General features: G+C 37.9%; 1 protein-coding gene across 2 annotated transcripts in view; it reads right to left on the bottom strand.

Moving 5' to 3' along the window:
• Nucleotides 1-19781, bottom strand: part of CENPP (centromere protein P) — a 381210-nt gene that overhangs the window by 314642 nt on the left and 46787 nt on the right. For both annotated transcript variants that reach the window (XM_049896128.1, XM_049896129.1), the window contains one exon: nt 19133-19221. In XM_049896128.1, coding sequence (XP_049752085.1) covers nt 19133-19221 — 89 coding nt within the window. The remainder of the gene's footprint in view (nt 1-19132; nt 19222-19781) is intronic.

Here is a 19781-nt window from a genome sequence, read left to right as displayed (position 1 = left end):
CTTCCATTGAGTTATCTATTCCTGATATTTTATTGTTAATCTTCTGGATTCCTAGTTGCTGTTTTTGTATGATTCCTAATTGTCTATTTGTCATTTTGTTCTTGTATTGTTTACATGAATTCTTCTAGAGTTTTGACTGTGTTTTCCTTGATCTCTTTGAGGACCCTATATATAAGCCTTTTGAAGTCTTTATCAAGCAGTTTCATTTCCAGCTCTTTCTCAGGAAGATTTTCTGCCCCTTTATGTGGGTCACTTGGTTGAGTCATCTGGTTTCTTTGTATGATTTGATACTGCCTGCTGCCTCTGAGGCATTAAGGTATTGTTTTATTTATAATTTTTGTTCGTTTCATTTTGGTTTATCAGCGCAAGTGGGTCAGGCACGCTTTGGCGATTGACTGTCTAGCAGTACAGGGGTGTTCACTTCCTGCCCCCAGCTGGATGTGGAAATGGCAGGCAAGGCGAGCCCTCATTGCTGTTCACTGTATATGTGAGACAGCTGAGGGTGTACTAGCCGGGCACTGTCCGGTGGTACAGGAATGGTCACAGTCACTCACCAGGTACATGGGTGATGGGTAGGGAGCAAGGAGGGCATCCAGGGGATGCTGAGGCACTCCGTCCACTGGGGGGGGCAGTCAGCCAGAGGTCATGCAGATGTTCTCCCAGGCAGAGAATGGCAGGGCGGGCAGCCAGGGAGGAAAGAAGAGAGAGAAAAAAACAAAAATGGAGGGGGGGTTCATCTATTGCTCCGTGCTCACCACCCACCCTACCAGTCAGGTACCGCTGCTAGAGAGTCACCCTCTGGGTCCTGGCTCCCTCCCTTATCAGTGTATGCTGGGACCTCTGAAGGTCTCGTTCTCCTTCCTTTACATTCCCTCCTTAGCTCCAGTTCATATCCTGCTCACCTTGCTTTCCTCCAGTTATGTCGCAACAGTTTCTCTGTCTCCTTTGGGGAGTTCCATGATGTTATCTTCCTGTGCTCCTCAACCAGGGTCGCTGCTGGCTTTGTCTCAAAATGTCCCCACTGCTCTGGGCTGTATGGCTGAGTACCTCTATTCCTTATCTCTCCTCATTCACTGCTGACATTCAGTTTCCTTTTTCATTCAGTGTTTGATGTAATTCTATACCCTTTCATTTGATATTCAGAGTTCCAGGGTTGTCATCTGTACCTGTTTCTCTTTATTTCTCAGGTCTTTGCTGTAGAGAGATGGCGTGGTCATCTGACTAGGCTGCCACCTTGAATCCTTCCCCTCTACATGTTTTTTTTTTTTTTTCTTCCCAAAATGAGTGGCTTTTGCTTTTTTTTTTTTTTTGAAGTACTGAAGAAAGCATCTGCACATAGCATTCATTTCTGCACAATTCTATAACTAGATCAGTTGAGGATATTGTAAATAATGGTGGGCATGTATACTTACTAAAGGGCTTTAGGAATGTGTGCCATAAGTAATACTAAACAATAAGCAATCTGTATGATGAAATAATTCCATGCCTCTTTGGTGGCCCAAGGAACAGTGTTTTGTAGACCTGGTTTTGATGGATAGCATTCCCTAGATTCTGACAATCATTCTGTAAGGAAGAGTCCTAAGTCAGGAATGTCCTTCTAATAGCTTGAAGATTCCAATTCCAACATTTCCATTATTTCTCAGATACATTTTTATTCTTTGAGTCATAAACCTATAAACTTTTAGAATGAGAAAGAACCTTGAAAATAATTTTACCCAGTACCTCATTTTGCAGACAAAAAAGACCTCCATAGAGATGAGATGCCTTTCCTAATTAAGTGGTATAAGTCATTAGTTTAAGAAAAAAATATGAAGTGTGTTATATGAAGGCACATCATCCTTGTTCTCATATATTCATATCTTACATTTAAGAGATATATATATACACTGGTTTACTATAATAGATGGCACAGTTTTGACACATTTTAAAATACAAATATTATGAGTGCTCTTAGAGGTGGTAGCTAACAGGGAAGAATTAAGGGTGGCTAGCTCCCTCACCTAGTTATATGTCACCTTCTAAATGAGCCCTGCTCTGACCATGCTATTTAAAAATGGATACCCCCTCCTCACCCTGTGCATTACCTATCCACTATCCTATTTTATTTTTCTCCATAGCACTTAGCTTTATCTAATATGTTAATTTTATATATCTGTTTTGCTTATTGTCTGTCTCCTCAACTAGAAAATAAGCCTCTTGAGTTTATGACAGCAGGAATTTTTTGTTCACTGCTACATCTTGAACAAAAACAGCAATATCTGGTACATAGTAGGCACTCAAACTGCTGAAGAATGAAGGAATAACATTGACTCATCTGTTTACTCAACTTCAGTCTTATACTGATGACTATTCGCCGGATGGTTCATTCAAGAACTGTCAGAATAATAATCATGTGCAAAGCAATGAGCTAGGTGACTTGAGGCTAGTACCATTCCTCACTTACCCATAAAATAGAGTATGCATTTACGTTTTCCTCTCATCACTGTCCACACATTATTTTTGCTTATTCACTAGTTTGTAAGCTTCATGAAGTTGGAAACTGTTTTTTTCATGGTTGTATTGTTGGAGATAAATACAGTGCAAACTATATGCTAACACACATATTTACTTATTTTTTAAATATACAGATCATAAAATTCAATCTTTTTGATATAGAGTTTTATGATTTTTGCCAAGATATAGCCAAAATATAAAACAGTTCCATCCATACAGGGAAGAAAGAGAAAAATCACATCAGACTTACCACTGCCAAGCCCTAAGACAATGTGCCCTGTCTTGTAGGAAACCTTTAAAGTATTCAGAAAACAATAACCACAAAAACATGTCAATTTAAAATGGTATAACCGGAGGAAATAACTTTCAAAAGCAAATGTGAAATAAAAACATTTTAAGAGAAAAAAAGAGGTTGAAACAAGCAGACCTTCACTACAAAAAAACAATGGAATTAAATGAGTAAATATGTTGATAATGTTGGAATCCTAGTTTCTCATTGTGGAAGAAGGGATATACAAATATAAAATAGGAGTAGACACACACACACAAAACACAGGGATGGGAGGAACTGGTGTGAACTCATTGGTGTGATTCAAATTGGAGGAATTGGTGTGAACTCATATTTTCTTTTATATATATCCATACGTATACATATATATGCGTGTATATATTTTTTTTTTACTTCTTATATATACACACAGATACATACACACGGAAACCTTGGTGGCGTAGTGGTTAAGTGCTACGGCTACTAACCTTAAAAAGGTCGGCAGTTCAAATCTGCCAGGCGCTCCTTGGAAATTCTATGAGACAGTTCTACCCAGTCCTACAGGGTCGCTACGAGTTTTTTTTTTTCAACGGGATACATACACATATACATATATATACACATATATATATGGTAGTGTAGTGGTTAAGAGCTACGGCTGCTAACCAACAGGTTGGTAGCTTGAATCCACCAGGCGCTCCTTGGAAACCCTATGGGACAGGTCTACTGTGTCCTATAGGGTCACTATGAGTCAGAATCGACTCGACGGCAATGGGTTTTTTTGATTTTATATATGTACCAACCAAACCAAACCAGAGACTCTGGAATACGTTTCTATGGCACAATATAAGGAAGTGCTCAAAATATGATGAGGGAATATTACACAGATACAGAGGCCAACTTGAGGGTGTTCCCACTGGTGAAGTCTGGGATAATTTGAGCACCAAAATAATGAAAGAAAGTAAGGAATAAATCATCAAAAAAATAAGAATCCATAACTATAATAAATAGATATGTACATATACACATTCACACAGACATACATACATAGGGGAGAAAGGAGATCTATTTTTTAAGTACAATATCAAATGTCATTTGGAAATACGAGAAAGTGCTAGTGTTGGAAAAATACCATTTTGCAACCAACACAGTAAAGAGTGGAGAAGGCAAAAATTATCAGTGTATGCTAAATCTAAGGACAGAAATTTTGAAGAAGAACAGTATCTGTAGGGTCATAAAGTGTGTCCCAATAAATTGCTTTTTAGTTGCAAGAGAGATAAAATAACTAATAACCATACAGTGGAGAATCTGGCAATAATTTGACTGAGTGATCAAAATTAACATCAACTATTTTTATGAGGGATAGATACTCTAGGTAAGATAAAAATGACCTATACAGTATTTTGCCTGAGAATGCATGACATAAACATTAGACAAAGACAAAAATTGGAAATGTATTGAAAAATAAAAATGGTAAACAAAAAATTTTTTTTTAATGTTAAATCCATAAAAGACAAAGAAAGGCTCTAATGTTGTTTCAGATTAAAGGAAGTCGAACAGACATGACAACTAAATGCAATACTTGACCCTAAACTGGATCTTGTACTGCCGTGGAAAAGAAAATGCAATAAAGGACATTATTTGGTGAATTAACAAAATTGGAACATGGAAATATTATATCAATGTAGATTTATGAAGTCAGTTACTTTACTAAGATATGTAAGGGAATATCCCTTTTCTTATAAATCTACACTGAAGTATTTAGGGGAACAGAGCCGTTATGTATATAATGTGTGCTCAAATGGTTCAGAAAAAATAAACCTATAAACAAACATGCAATCGAGGGGGGAGGGTGGGCATGTGTGCATGTTTGCAAATGATAAAAGCAAACGGGATGAATTGCTAACTAAAAACAGATGAATTTGAGTAAAGGGTATAAGGGCATTTGTTGCTCATATTCTTTTTGTGTGCAACTTCTTGAAGTTTAAAAATATTTCAAAATAAAAACAATGGTGTACTTTTCAGATGATAGTTTTGCACACAAACAATAGCCGAGAAAATTCATTGCCACCAGAACTGAACTAAAGAAATGCTAAAGGAAAATCTTCAAATGAAAAGGAAATGATATCAAATGGTAACCCGGAACATAAGATATGAAGAAAGAGCAACAGAAATATTAAATATTGGGTAAATGTAACAAAGTATTCTACTTCTCTTAAATTCTTTAAATTATGTATAACTGTTGAGTATAAAAAATTATAACACTGGCAGGGTTTTCAACGCACACATATGATAGGTACATGTATATACATGTATACATATATGTATTTTTTATATACATATATATGTAATTCATATGTAAACAACATGAAACAGTGAAGGAAATGGGATTTATATGTTCTGGCTTTCTATGCTGTAATTGAGTAGTAAATACTAAATCTAAGTAGAGAATGAAAAATTAGGTTATGTATTGATTAGGAAATAATATTGCAGTCATTCCAGGAATTGATGGGATATCAATTGAGATGTTTCAACGAACAGATGCAGTGCTGGAGGTGCTCACTCGTCTATGTCAAGAAATACGGAAGACAGCTTCCTGGCCAACTGACTGGAAGAGATCCATATTTATGCCTATTCCCAAGAAAGGTGATCCAACCAATTATGGAAATTATAGAACAATATCGTTAATATCACACGCAAGCAAAATTTTGCTGAAGATCATTCAATAATGGCTGCAGCAGTATATCGACAGGGAACTGCCAGAAATTCAGGCCGGTTTCAGAAGAGGACGTGGAACCAGGGATATCATTGCTGATGTCAGATGGATCCTGGCTGAAAGCAGAGAATACCAGAAGGATGTTTACCTGTGTTTTATTGATTATGCAAAGGCATTCGACTGTGTGGATCATAACAAACTATGGATAACACTGCAAAGAACGGGAATTCCAGAACACTTAATGTGCTCATGAGGAACCTTTACATAGATCAAGAGGTAGTTGTTCGGACAGAACAAGAGTATACTGATTGGTTTAAAGTCAGGAAAGGTGTGTGTCAGGGTTGTATTCTTTCACCATACCTATTTAATCTGTATGCTGAACAAATAATAAGAGAAGCTGGACTATATGAAGAAGAACGGGGCATCAGGATTGGACAAAGACTCATTAACAACCTGCGTTATGCAGATGACACAACCTTGCTTGCTGAAAGTGAAGAGGACTTGAAGCACTCACTGATGAAGATCAAAGGCCACAGCCTTCAGTATGGATTACACCTCAACATAAAGAAAACAAAAATCCTCACAACTGGACCAATGAGCAACATCATGATAAATGGAGAAAATATTGAAGTTGTCAAGGATTTCATTTTATTTGGACCCACAATCAACAGCCGTGGAAGCAGCAGTCAAGAAATCAAAAGACGCATTGCATTGGGCAAATCTGCTGCAAAGGATCTCTTCAAAGTGTTGAAGAGCAAAGATGTCACCCTGAAGACTAAGGTGCACCTGACCCAAGCCAAGGTATTTTCAATCGCATCGTAAGCATATGAAAGCTGGACAATGAATAAGGAAGACTAAAGAAGTGTTAATACCTTTGAACTGTGGTGTTGGCGAAGAATGTTGAATATACCATGGACTGCCAAAAGAACGAACAAATCTGTCTTGGAAGAAGTGCAGCCAGAGTGCTCCTTAGAAGCAAGGATGGCGAGACTGCATCTTACGTACTTTGGACATGTTGTCTGGAGGGATGAGTCCCTGGAGAAGGACATCATGCTTGGCAGAGTACAGGGTCAGCGGAAAAGACGAAGACCCTAAACAAGGTGGATTGGCACAGTGGCCACAATAATGAGCTCAAGCATAACAACGATCGTAAGGATAGCACAGGACCGGGCAGTGTTTCGTTCTGTTGTGCATAGGGTCTCTATGAGTCAGAACCGACTCAACCGCACCTAACAACAACAACATGGCAGTAATTATTCCTTGTCTTTGAGCACAGAGAATGTGACATAGCTGGAGCTGGCCTCACAAGGGCTCCCAAGGACACATCAATTAGGCCCTGAGATAAAGACAATAGACAGAATAATCTTGGAAAATATCTTTGAGGGAAACTTTCACAGAAACCTGAACACAAAAGACTTTCTACTTTTATCTTTTTCTATTAACATTTAGTGAATAGAAATTTGTTGGACCAATGAAGACCCTCCCAACTGCCTGAAACCTGTACCAATGATTGCTGAGAGGGACAATTCGAAATGTAGGATCACAGTTTCTAGCCGATCTGTGAAAAGGTGAAGCTTTCAATGGTTTTACCCATTTTCTAGTGTTAATATATACTGATGACTCTGTAATGTTCTTTGGACTCAGGCAGACAGGGCTGTGGCAGCATGCTTGTCTGTTTTCCCATTCTTGCTTATTGTGTACTATTTCCTTGGACTCTGCAAACATGGCTCTAGCAACATGCTTGTCCACTTCCCACTTTTGCCTTTTTGAATATATGCCGAATAACACTCTCTTTTTGCTTTACTAAACTTTGTGATTTTTTTCACCCTACAACAGTATGTTGTAATCTCTATAGTAGCCAATAAAAAAAACACAAAACGATACAGCCAAGAAGTCTACAGATAAATTAAAATGAAGCACTAAAAATTTTTTAAATAATCCAAAAGGAGGTGGGAAACGTGACTAGAGGAACAAAAAAATATAGACAACAAACAAGAAAAATTTTTTTTTATTTTAAAAATAAAGTAAAAAGGGAACAGCTGGATTAATATACAGCTACATAAGCAAGTACTTTACAGTGAATACCGGAGATTAAGTGTTAAAATTTGGTTCTATACCTATTAAAAGTATTTTACTAACGTCTGAGAGAACAAAATTACTCTCCAAAGAAAAGAGGCCTGGAAAGAGCAGCAATGACTTCATTATAGCTTACAGGAAAAAGTAATGTGATATTTTAATTTCCATCAAACAAGGGAACAACAAAATAAACTCTGAATCATGTGATGACAGTAAGAAAAAAAAAAAAAACTTAGAAGCTAAAACTGCCAGAAATTTAAATGTACACAAACATATACACACATTCACTGAGAGAAAAAGAGATACACTGTCATGTTATACAAATTGTAAAAAAGAATCTTACTGAAAAGTGGAGTAGCTCACAATCCTTTAACCCCATTCACCATAAAGGGTATTCTGTTACAGCACACGTTGTTCTTCATTACAGAAAGAAATTGTGTATGTGTGTGTTGGCTATTAAAACTATAAGAATAACTGTAATTTATCTAATTTTTCAAAGCAAAGTCCAAACTTCACCTAATGTAAAACAGATGTTAGGAATTTCTTTCACAAAATGCTGGCAGCGACACATTTCAATTTCAACAGAGTAGTTAGAAAACTAAAATAAATGCAAGCATCTTTTACTTGAGGATAAAGCAAAACATGAAAATTTAGAATAAAATTCTATATTTTCACTCTAAAAATAAAATCCGAGAACTATTAAGTTCAAAATCAAGTGGATATCAGAAGTTAATTCACTGAAGCAAGATCCATACCTCACTCCATGCACAAAAAAGAGCTCAATATGGATCAAAGACCTCAGTATAAAATATAAAATGATAAAGATAATGGAAGAAAAAATAGGGACAATGCTAGGAGCCCTATTACATGCCATAAACAGTATACAAAACATTACTAACAATGCAGAAGAAAAACTAGATAACTGGGAGCTCCTAAAAATCAAACACCTATGCTCATCCAAAGACTTCACCGGAAGAGTAGAAAGACTATCTACAGACTGGGAAGAAGTTTTTAGCTATGACATTTCCGATCAGCACCTGATCTCTAAAATCTGCACAATACAGCAAAAACTCAACTACAAAAAGACAAATAAACCAATTAAAAAATGGGCAAAAGAGATGAACAGACACTTCACTAAAGAAGGCCTTCAGGTAGCTAACAGATATATGAGGAAATGCTCACGATCATTAGCCATTAGAGAAATGCAAATCAAAACTACAATGAGATTTCATGTTACACCAACAGGGCTGGTATGAATCCAAAAAACACAAAATAATAAATGTTGGAGAGGCTGTGGAGAGATTGGAACACTTCTACACTGCTGGTGGGAATGTAAAATGGTACAACCACTTTGGAAATCGATTTGGCGCTTCTTTAAAAAGCTAGAAATAGAACTACCATACGATCCAGCAATCCCGCTCCTTGGAATATATCCTAGAGAAATAAGAGCCTTTACACGAACAGATATATGCACACCCGTGTTCACTGCAGCACTGTTTCCAACAGCAAAAAGATGGAAGTAACCAAGGTGCCCATCAATGGATGATGAATGGATAAATAAATTATGGTATATTCACACAGTGGAATACTATGCATCGATAAAGAACAGTAATGAATCTGTGAAACATTTCAGAACTTGGAGGAATCTGGAAGGCATTATGCTTGAGTGAAATTAGTTGCAAAAGGGCAAATACTGTATAAGACCACTATTATAAGAACTCGAGAAATAGTTTAAACAGAGAAGAAAATATTCTTTGATGGTTACAAGATGGGGGAGGGAGAGAGGGAGGCTGGGAGAGGAATGTTCACTAATTAGACTGTGGATAAAAACTACTTCAGTTGACAGGAAAGACAACACACAATACCGGGCAGGTCAACACAACTGGACTAAACCAAAAGCAAAGAAGTTTCATGAATGAACTGAATGCTTCGAAGGCCAGTGTAGCAGAGGCAGGGGTTTTGGGACCATGGTTTCAGGGGACATCTAAGTCAACTGGCATAATAAAATGTATTGAGAAAACATTCTGCATCCCACTTTGGAGAGTGGCGTCTGGGGTCTTAAACTCTAGCAAGCAGCCATCTAAGATGCATAGATTGGTCTCAACCCACCTGGATCAAAGGAGAATGAAGAACACCAAGGACACAAGGTAATTACAGGCCCAAGAGACAGAAAGGGCCACACAAAGGAGAGACTACATCAGCCTGAGACCAGAAGAACTAGATGGTGCCCACCTACAACCGATGATTGCCCTGGCAGGGAACACAACAGAGAACCCCTGTGGGAGCAGGAGAGCAGTGGGATGCAGACCCCAAATTCCTGTAAAAAGACCAGACTTAATGGTCTGACTGAGGCTAGAAGGGCCACGGTGGTCATGGCCCCCTGACCTTCTGTTGGCCCAGGACAGGAACCATTCCAAAAGACAACTCTTCAGACAGGGGTTGGACTGGACAATGGGTTGGAGAGGGATGCTGGTGAGGAGTGAGCTTCTTGGATCAGGTGGACACTTGAGACTATGTCGGCACCTCTGCCTGGAGGGGAGATGAGAGGGTAGAGGGGGTTAGAAGTTGGCAAAATGGACACGTAAAGTGAGAGTGGAGGGGGGAAACTGGCTGTCTCATTAGGGGGAGAGCAATTGGGAGTATGTAGCAAGGTGTACATGGGTTTTTGTGTGAGAGGCTGACTTGATTTGTAAACTTTCACTTAAAGCACAATAAAATTTAAAAAGAAAATTAATTCACTTAATGTTATCACTCTCATACATTGCTGGTGGCAATGCAAAATGCTAGAGCCACTCTGGAAAACAGTTTAACAGCTTGTCATAAAGTTAAACAATCCAGTAATTCCACTGCTAGTTATTAACCTTACTGAAAAGTAAACAGATATTCACAAAAAAAACTTCTATATGAATGTTCATGGCAGCTGTATTCATAATCACCAAAACTAAAAATAACTCAAACGTCCTTCAGCAGCTGTAAGGATAAACAAACTCTGGTATATCCCTTCAATGGATTACTGCTCAGTAATGAAGAGAAAGCAACTACATCGTGGATATATCTCAAAGTCATTACATTATTGCATTTAAATGACAGTCTCTAAAACACAAAACTCTAGTCATAGACAACAGATCTGTTTTTGCCAGGGGGTTAAAGGTTAAGGGCCACCATCCATTTGCCATACTGTGATGGCTGACATATTGCTCTGATGCTGAAAGCAATGACACAGGTTGTAACGGATTGAATTGTGTCCCCCAAAATACGTGTTGTAAATCCTAAACTCTATGCTTCTTCTCATAATCCCATTTGGGAATGGGTTCTCTTTGTTATGTAAATGAGACAATATTAGTGTAGGACATGGTGTAAATCAATCTCTTTTGAGATATAAAAGAGACTAAACAAGCAAGCCAGCAAACAGAGATGGGGAAGACTGATGACAAGCCACAAAGAACTAGGAAACAAGCTGAAGAGACATGGACCTTCCTCCAGAGAGAGAAAATCTTACCGCAGAGTTCCCACCCTGAATTCGGACTTCTAGCCTCCTAAACTGTAGGAAAATAAATTTCTGTTAAAGTCATCCATTTGTGGTACTTCTGTAATAGCATGAATAAGAGCTTCTGAACAGAGGTGCCTGGCATATTTATGGTGGCTGGCCTAGGAGCAGACCTCACTACGTTTTGGTTACAAGCTCCTGTTTCTGCATTCCTGAGACTGCGACTCTGTCTTCTTCCCATTCATATGCATGTAGACTTCAGTCTCTGGCTGGGTGGGAGCAGCAGGCGAGGTAGCTGTGCTTAGACAAGTCCTGGCAATCCCAGCGAGGGTTTGAGAAAAAATCCTTACTAGAATGTGGCCATATCTAGGCAAGCCCAGACAACCCTGGGCAAGTCAAGGGAGAGTCAACCAATCAGAATCTCACTGGAAGTTTCCTGATTTCACCATATAATATCCCTGCGAAGCAGCCGCCCCTTGGATTCGATGGTTTTCACTCTGTGTGGGCTAACATCTCCCCATTCAAATGTTTCTTATGCTTTCAATAAATCTCTTTGATTTTACTTTAACAGGGTCTGAAGGTGTCTGGTCTTCAGCAAATCCCAAGAAGTTGAGGACCTGGAGACAGGCACCAGCATGAGGTTCTTTCATCTCCACAAATTCTCGGGAGCCACTCATGGTAAGCCCTCATGAATCTCAAGCTTCCGCTTTGTTGCATAGACAACTCTTCGAGATTTATTGCTAGAGTTGTGTTTTTGCTTTCACTTTGTTTGCTATCTGAACCTTCTGATGAGTTCTTCGAGACTGCCATTTAGTGCCATAACATTGTGATAGAACATTACCAGAACTCGAGTTTGAAAACGTCCAAACTGTTTTTTCAGGACACATTAGGCTACTATTGCTCTTACTTATCTAGTGCTGCTATAACAGAAATACCAAAAGTAGATGGCTTTAACAAACAGAAATGTATTCTCTTACAGTTTAGGAGGCTAGAAGTCCAAATTCAGGGTGCCAGCTCCAGGGAAAGGCTTTCTCTGTCTTTTGGCTCTGGTCCTTGTCATCAATCTTCTACTGGTCTAGGAGTTTCTCAGCACAGGGACTCTGGTCCAAAGGGCACGCTCTGCTCCCAGCACTTCTTTCTTGGTGGTATGAGGTCAATCTCCTCTCTGCTCGATCCTTTTATATCTAAAAGAGGTTGACCCAAGATACCACCTAATCCTGTAGATTGAGTCCTGCCTCATTAACATAACTGCCTCTAATCCTGTTTCATTAACAGCACAGAGGTTAGAATGTACAACACATAGGATAATCACATCAGATCACAAAATGGTGGACAACCATACAGTACTGGAAATCATGGCCTAGCCAAGTTGACACACATTTTGGGGGGACACAATTCAATCCATAACATGCTTCTTCAGACTGTTTGCACATGCTGATTACTTAGAAGAGGGAGAATGTCACATTCAAGGCCCCAGTACAGTTTTGTACATTGATCACTGACAAACACTTAAAATGGAAAATTCAGAGGCTCAACGACTGTTGTGGAACTCATTTGAACCAGGTAAATTAACTTTTCTGTGCAGCAAATTGGAATCTAAAAGATTCTGTGTAAAACAGCCACGGGGGAAGTCTATTTTAATTTGTATTTAAAAGCCTCTAAAAGGAAGACCAAACAAATCTGTCTTGGAAGAAGTAAGGCCAGAATGCTCCTTAGAAACAAGTTCAGCGAGACTCCGTCTCACGTACTTTGGGCATGGTACCAGGAAGGACCAGTCCCTGGAGAATGACATCATGCTTGGTAGAAGGTCAGCAAGAAAGAGGAAGACCCTCAATGAGATGGATTGGCACAGTGGCTACAACAATGGGGTCAAACACAGCAACGATTATGATGGTGCAGGACAGGGCAGCGTTCATTCTGTTGTACACAGGGTCACTATGAGTTGGAATCAACTTGACAGCACCCAACAACAAAAGATACCAGTAGAGTAAATTTGTATCCTTAAAGACACTGTTTCTAAACAAACAAGCAAACAAAAAAACCTGTTGCCATGGACTCATAACAACCCTACGGGACAGAGTAGAATTGCCCCACAGGGTTTCCAAGGAGCAGATGGTGGAGTCAAACTGCTGACCTTTTGGTTAGCAGCCACACTTTTAACCATCACACCAGAAGGGCTCCCTGTTTCTAAACAGTCCAAAGAAATTAAGAAATTGCAATGTCAGAGCTCTATAACTTCTTTGACTGTTTTTTCCAATTCTGTCTCTAACCCAGTCTCTGATCCCTCTCCCCCTTCTGCTCCTCTGATAGTTACTCCCCTTTATCCACCTTTACCTTCTTACACTCCTGATGAATTGCCTTATAAAATTACTTTTACTCCGTGGTCCGAAGCTGAACTTCACACAATCATAAAAGACTTTGCCAACTCATGTGAAGACTCCTAGGAATGCACTGTAGAATTTAAGATTTTAGCAGCCACTTATTAGCTAGGGCTATCTCATTTGTGGAGAAAAAGATGCAGCATTTTTAATTACCAGGAAAGACTAGAAAAATTTTTTCTTAACTACAATAAATTTAGAGCTTATACAGGGACTAAACCTAAGAACCTCCAACAACAGGTTTTATAAGCTGAATATACTAGAATTAATTTGGAATTTCCGTAATCACTTTTGGAAAATGAACTCCCATCTGTGTTGCCTTTTCTTTCCTCTTTGGCAAACTTTTGGTTTTCAGGTTTGTCAGGCAGTCTGAGAGTCCTCCATCGGAGGCTCTGGCAAGTTAATAAGTTGCATATAGAATCTGTTTTTTCTGTTAAACTGTGTTAATTTTACCAAAAATTGTTACATACACTTTATGTTTCCCATATGTTCGTCTCATGCGATATTGTATAAGCCTGATCTTTGAGCTGTCCTCACAGAACAGTGAGTTCATGTGGGTTTTTTTGTTGTTTCATTTTGTTCTGAGAGCTTGCCTCTAGTCCAGACCATTTGTGTTTAGGTTTCTATCTTGTTTTAGATTAATGGTCACAACTGGTGTTTTACATAGGGTTGTCTAAAATCTCAGTTCTTTTCTCTTCCAAGAAAGACTGCTTCTTGAGTCCGTCTCATGATTTGGACTTTTAGTAATCGCATTTTAATTGGTATAACAAGGGCTCAGAAAGAGAAAAATTATTCTAAATTTCTTCTCTAAAGGATCCTATAAAGCATGCAACGTCAGGGTTATGAAAATACATTAATTTCCTACCTTCGGATGATATTATTAAATTAGATTTCTTTAAGGAACTTACTCTGATTGGTTTAATGATAAATAAGTGGTTACATAAACTTTACAGTCCAAATAATTCCAGGAATTAATGAAAGTGAATTCATTTTGACAAAGATTCTTGTTCTGTATTACGTCAATCTTAAAAGGAAAAGTGTTCTAAGTAATGTAAACTAGATACTACATGAATTGTCTTTTTATTTAAAAGGAAAGGGTAATTTTGTCTCAAGGTAAAATGAGTAGTCTCAGATTGGAGAAAGCATAGGCCTAGGGCAAATGGAAGGAATAAAAAAGACTAGCCAAGAACTGATGGATTCATTTACAAAATTGCTACAGAGCTTTGATATTTACTGGGTGGATAAATGGTTCTGATAAAGAGAAGGCAAAACTGCTTACCATAAGAATAATAAAAGGGAAAGAATTCAATTATCTTTTGTCTTTTAAAATACTTAGGCCAGCTTGAACATAGGTGAATTAATTAATAGGGATGACTAATTCTTGTCTTCAACCATAAGCCAAAAGAGGGAGGGCAAGGCAAGGTCAAGTTTCTTGGGCCCTGTATAAACAGCTTGGGGGGCAGTGTTTGACCTCCCCCAACCCACAAGAGGGAAACAGATCCATTATCAATAGTACAAGGCTGACTCCCATGAAGTGGAGGCCGGAAGAGCCTCCTCTCTCTGCCATCTTTACTAATTCTGACAACAACCATCCTTTACACAGCATTACTTCTCTGCTGGGTTCGATAATTCATTGCAGCGGCCACACGGAACTCAAAGACCATACTCACAATTATGGGGTTTACTATAAGGGAAGTAACAGTTACAATTCTGGCACAGGAACACTCAGGATACAGTTCTTTCATCAGGACACCCTCTCCCCAGTGTCCTCACAGGCATGCCTCTCCCTGGGCCTTGGCCTCTGCCCAAAGGCACTCAGCTTTCTTTCTCCATGGGCCGAAAGGCCCATTGTGCCATCTCCTGCTACCAGGTTTGCTCCTGGCAGGTCTCTCCTTCCTTGGTAGTGGTGGGTTCCTCATCTCTGCTGTGGAATTGGCTCTCTTTTAAGACAAAACTGACCAATTCCCTTGGCAGGCCACAATTACCCTATCACACAATCACCTGGGTGGGAGTTACAAGACCATGGCTAGAAAGGCCACACACAAAACTAATTGTACCACAGTTCCCCAGCCTCTGAGGTCATATAGCTCCAGGGAGTTTTTGAAGGACCCTTCCCAAATAGACAGAGACCTTTTAAGACAAAAGAAAACAAGAAAAATGCTGCCTTACTATAGTTACCAGAAATGGGGTGGATGCTCATCATAAAAGAACTATAAGCAAGAACTCTGTATTGTAAAGTAATACTAAGAAGCCGAAAGATAGAAATCAGAATGAGGCACACCTGAAACGGCCTGGGGAAATGTTTCCACTCGTAGCCAGAGACTTAAGGTTATATCTATATCAATGAATTGGCCCAGCTGAGCAGAGACTTTGTGATTTCCAAAATTAGGTGATAAAACCTTGAGGAGCTAAAGTTAGATTAGGGAATAAATGGGAAATGGTTAAGGTTTGAATAAAATTAAACTTTATTTCAACAGTAATTATGTTTTATGGTATACAGGCTTAAAATATTTTCCAAGATCTTTAGGATATTAAATTAAGTTCACAGATATTCATTATAACTTAATGTATACATTTGGGTCTGCTAATGAGTGTGTTCATTTTTGCCACTTAGAGAATTATAAGAAATATACAATAAGACAATGTTTAAAAGGTTTATTAAAAGGGAATTAACTTGATAAGTTCAAAGTTTTTATCTGTCTGGCTAAAGTTTGATGGGTAAATTTATGAGGTTTTTAAGAACTTTTAGTATCAAATAACATATAAAGCAAAGAATTGGGTTTCTCACTATTAAAACAACAAAATTTTAATTATTGGGTTGAAGAGTTAATTTATTCTTCGTGTAATCTACCTCAAAGGCAAAGGTTCAGCCTCTCAACAGAATAAAAATTCCTGAGTTGAAACCCAAGCCACATGGTTTTGAAAGAAAAAAAGGGTTAAGATTTTTACCTTAAGATCTTTGGTAAAATAACTCAAGTATTGCTTCTCAGTGGCCTATAATAAACTCCTGACAGTTCTGAAATTTTGTGGAAAGCTGCAAAAGACTTCTTTCTGCTGTATAAAAGGAAAAACACTAAAAAGATTTAATGTGTTATAAAGTTATGAGTTACATGAAACATGTTGATAAATCACAAGGAGTGCCTGATTTTCTTTGGGTTAGAAGAAAATTTATGTGTTTCCTCTTATGTTTTTCCCTGATATTAAACACGAAACGTATACCGTTATGTCATAACTTTATTATTTTTTAATTGTTCACTTGGTTGTAACTTTATTTCTTTTGAATCTACCATCATCAAAGTTGATGGTTTTAACTGGGGAATTCACATTGCTTACCCATGCAGTTTTTTGACTATTCAGATGTTTAAAGAAACCAAATGATGTATTTCATTGGGCAAATCCGCTGCAAAAAAAAAATCTGCTGCAAAAGATCTCTTTAAAGCTCTAAAAAGTATAGATGTCACTTCGATGACTAAGGTGCGGCTGACTCAAGCAACAGTCTTTGTGTGTGTGTGTGTGTGTGTGTGTGCGTATGTGTGTGCACACGTGTATTTGTGTCTTCGTGTTTTATTCTCTCTTAGCTGCAACCCTGGAAATGCTGAGTATGTGAGGGGAAAAAAAGGCCACTTGGGTTCACCAGGCACTTCCTGGAAATCTCCAGTTAAAGATCTGTGATCTTGCAGGGACTGTTTATGTAGATTAGGAGGAGATGCTGGAATTCTGGCAGAGTTTGTATTTGTCCCAGCCTGAGAAGATGGTAGTTCTTTGCATCGTGGATTATCTCCACTGCCTCGTACCTGCATCACAACTAGTCACCCTGGTTGGAGACTGAGAGGCTGTTTATGCATTTGATGAAGATGGCTTGCATGAATTGGCCCAGAAATCTGGAGGACTTCATTAAATTTGGCCTCCAGTGGCTTGTCTAAAAGGTTTATATTTTTTGTGAAGAAACCTCAGAACCAGAGGTAAGTTCCCAATTTAACCACGGGATACTTTGCTGGGTATGCACATTCCGTGTTTCAACAGAAGATGAAAATACTTTTTTATATATATATATACATAATTTATTTTATGTTGTTGAGAATATACACAGCAAAATATATATCAATTCAATAATTTCTACATGAACAATTCAGTGACATCTGTTGTATTCTCCAAGTCTGTGCAACCATTTTCACCCTCCTTATCTGAGTTCTTCCTCCCCCATTAACATAAGCTCACTGCCCCCCTAAGTTTTCTATCTAATCTTTCCAGTTGCTCTTATCAATTTGATCCCATATAGACAGTTCTGAAAAAAGCACAATGCTCAAGGCAGACATTCTTTAGTAGTTAAGAAGCCATGGTTTTTTCAGTCACCACATATGCACGTGAAAGATGGACAATGAAAAAAGAAGAAAGAAGAGTTGATGAATTTGAATTGTGGTGTTGATGAAAAATATCAGTCTTAGAACAAGTAAAATCAGAATGCTCCTTAGAAGTGAGAATGGTGAAACTTTGTCTTCTTTACTTTGGACACGTCATCAGGAAAGACCAATCACTAGAACAGGACATCATGTTTGGTAAAGTAGAGGGTCAGTGAAAAGGACAGAATGACATGTATTGACACAGTCCTCAATGACGTACTGACACAATAGCCACAGTGATGGGCTCAAGCATATCAAAGAACATGCAAATGGCACAGGACTGGGTAATATTTCATTTTGTTACACATAAGGTTGTCATAAGTCAGTGCCAACTCTACGGCAATTAATAACAACAATATCCACTATTCAACTCCTACGATCCATTCTTCCTGCAGCATACAAAATAATTCTTTTTAGAATGTGACACTTCTGCCTTCTTCTCCCAGCTCTGCTTAAAACCTTTCAATAGCTCAACTTTGGTCTTAGGACTTTCCATACTTCTACAGTCTCATTTTATACTACACTCCCCTGCTCCTGCTCCCCTCCAGTCACTCTGGCCTTCTATCAGTTGCTCACAAATGTCATGCTCCCTCCTCCTGGCACAGTGCCTATGCACAAGCTGTTCCCTCTATCTAGGACATCTTTGTTAGTCTACGTCTACTTGTTTTTCAGATTTCAGCTTAAGCTTCAGAAAATCTTTCTGTGTTCTCCCTGAGAGTTAGCTTACTGATAGATTCTGCAACAGTATTATGTAACTGTCCTTTGTAGCACCTGACACAGCTGCAATTTTAGATTTATTTGATTACTTTATTACTGTATTTTTACACAAATAGCACATACCTTCTACATTTGTATGCTTCCTACATTTGTTTACGAACCGTGCCCTCCCCTTGTGAAGTATTTTTGTCAGCACCGCTATGCCAATTTTTCTTATATGTTGCTGTGAAAAAAAAAAAAACTAGCATAGCAGTGCTTATGAAAATACCTCACAGGGGAAGCACATGGTTGGCAAAAAATGTAAAGGGCACGCATTGTTTGGGTAAAAAAATAGTTATATCCAATTTCTCCACTAGGCTGTAATTTCCATGGGGTCTAAAGTTTTGCTCACATTTTAACCTTAATACCTACTGCATAAAACACAATAAATATTTACTGAATGAAAGAATGATAGATATATTACTTTTAATAAATACAAGCCAAAATAATGGTGTTATGCTTTCAAACACGACTTACTTAAAAAGAAAAAGAAAAGGTAAGCTTAAAACTATAAAGTAAAAACCATTCCTAAAACAATAAACTTGCAAAATAGCTTACCTAGATACAAGTTCACTTAATTCTGGATATTCTGTGGGTTCCATTATTATATTCAGGTCAGTAACAACAGAAGATAAATTCTTCTCATTCTAAAATAAAGAAAAAAAGTTTATGTGTCAGAGCACAATAAACTTTTATAATAAAACAAAAATACTTCACAACACGCAAAATGAAAAGCCACCAAGTAACAGAAAAGGGATAGTTTAATCAATAAATAATACTGAAACTCAATTATTTGTTGAAAGAATATAGTCAGATCCTCAATCCATACCAAAAAACAAAATGAACTTCAAATGAAATAAAAATGTAAGTACTGAAGCCACAAACTACTAGGGGAAAGTATAGATAAAACGTTTTATTGATTATTGAGTGAGAAAGAATTTCCTAAGTGAAAAATAACAGCAGAAACAATAAGTAAATATGATTACATAAAAAATTCAAAATATCTATGTAAAAAAGATCTTAAAATTAAAAGAAAACCAATAAACTGAGGAAAATATTATCCATAAACATAGAAAAGAAAATGGAAAAGAAAAACTAAAAATTATAGATGAATTCAGTAACAAATGAAAATAAAAATAATATGACATTTTTGGCAATAAAATGAGCAAAGATTAAAGAATGTTATGCTTTAAAATTAAAGCCAGAT

The sequence above is a fragment of the Elephas maximus genome, chromosome 9, assembly GCF_024166365.1.
Source record: "Elephas maximus indicus isolate mEleMax1 chromosome 9, mEleMax1 primary haplotype, whole genome shotgun sequence".
Classification (NCBI taxonomy): domain Eukaryota; kingdom Metazoa; phylum Chordata; class Mammalia; order Proboscidea; family Elephantidae; genus Elephas; species Elephas maximus.
The sequence above is the reverse complement of the archived record's forward strand: the minus strand, read 5'-3'. Positions and strand labels throughout refer to the sequence as shown.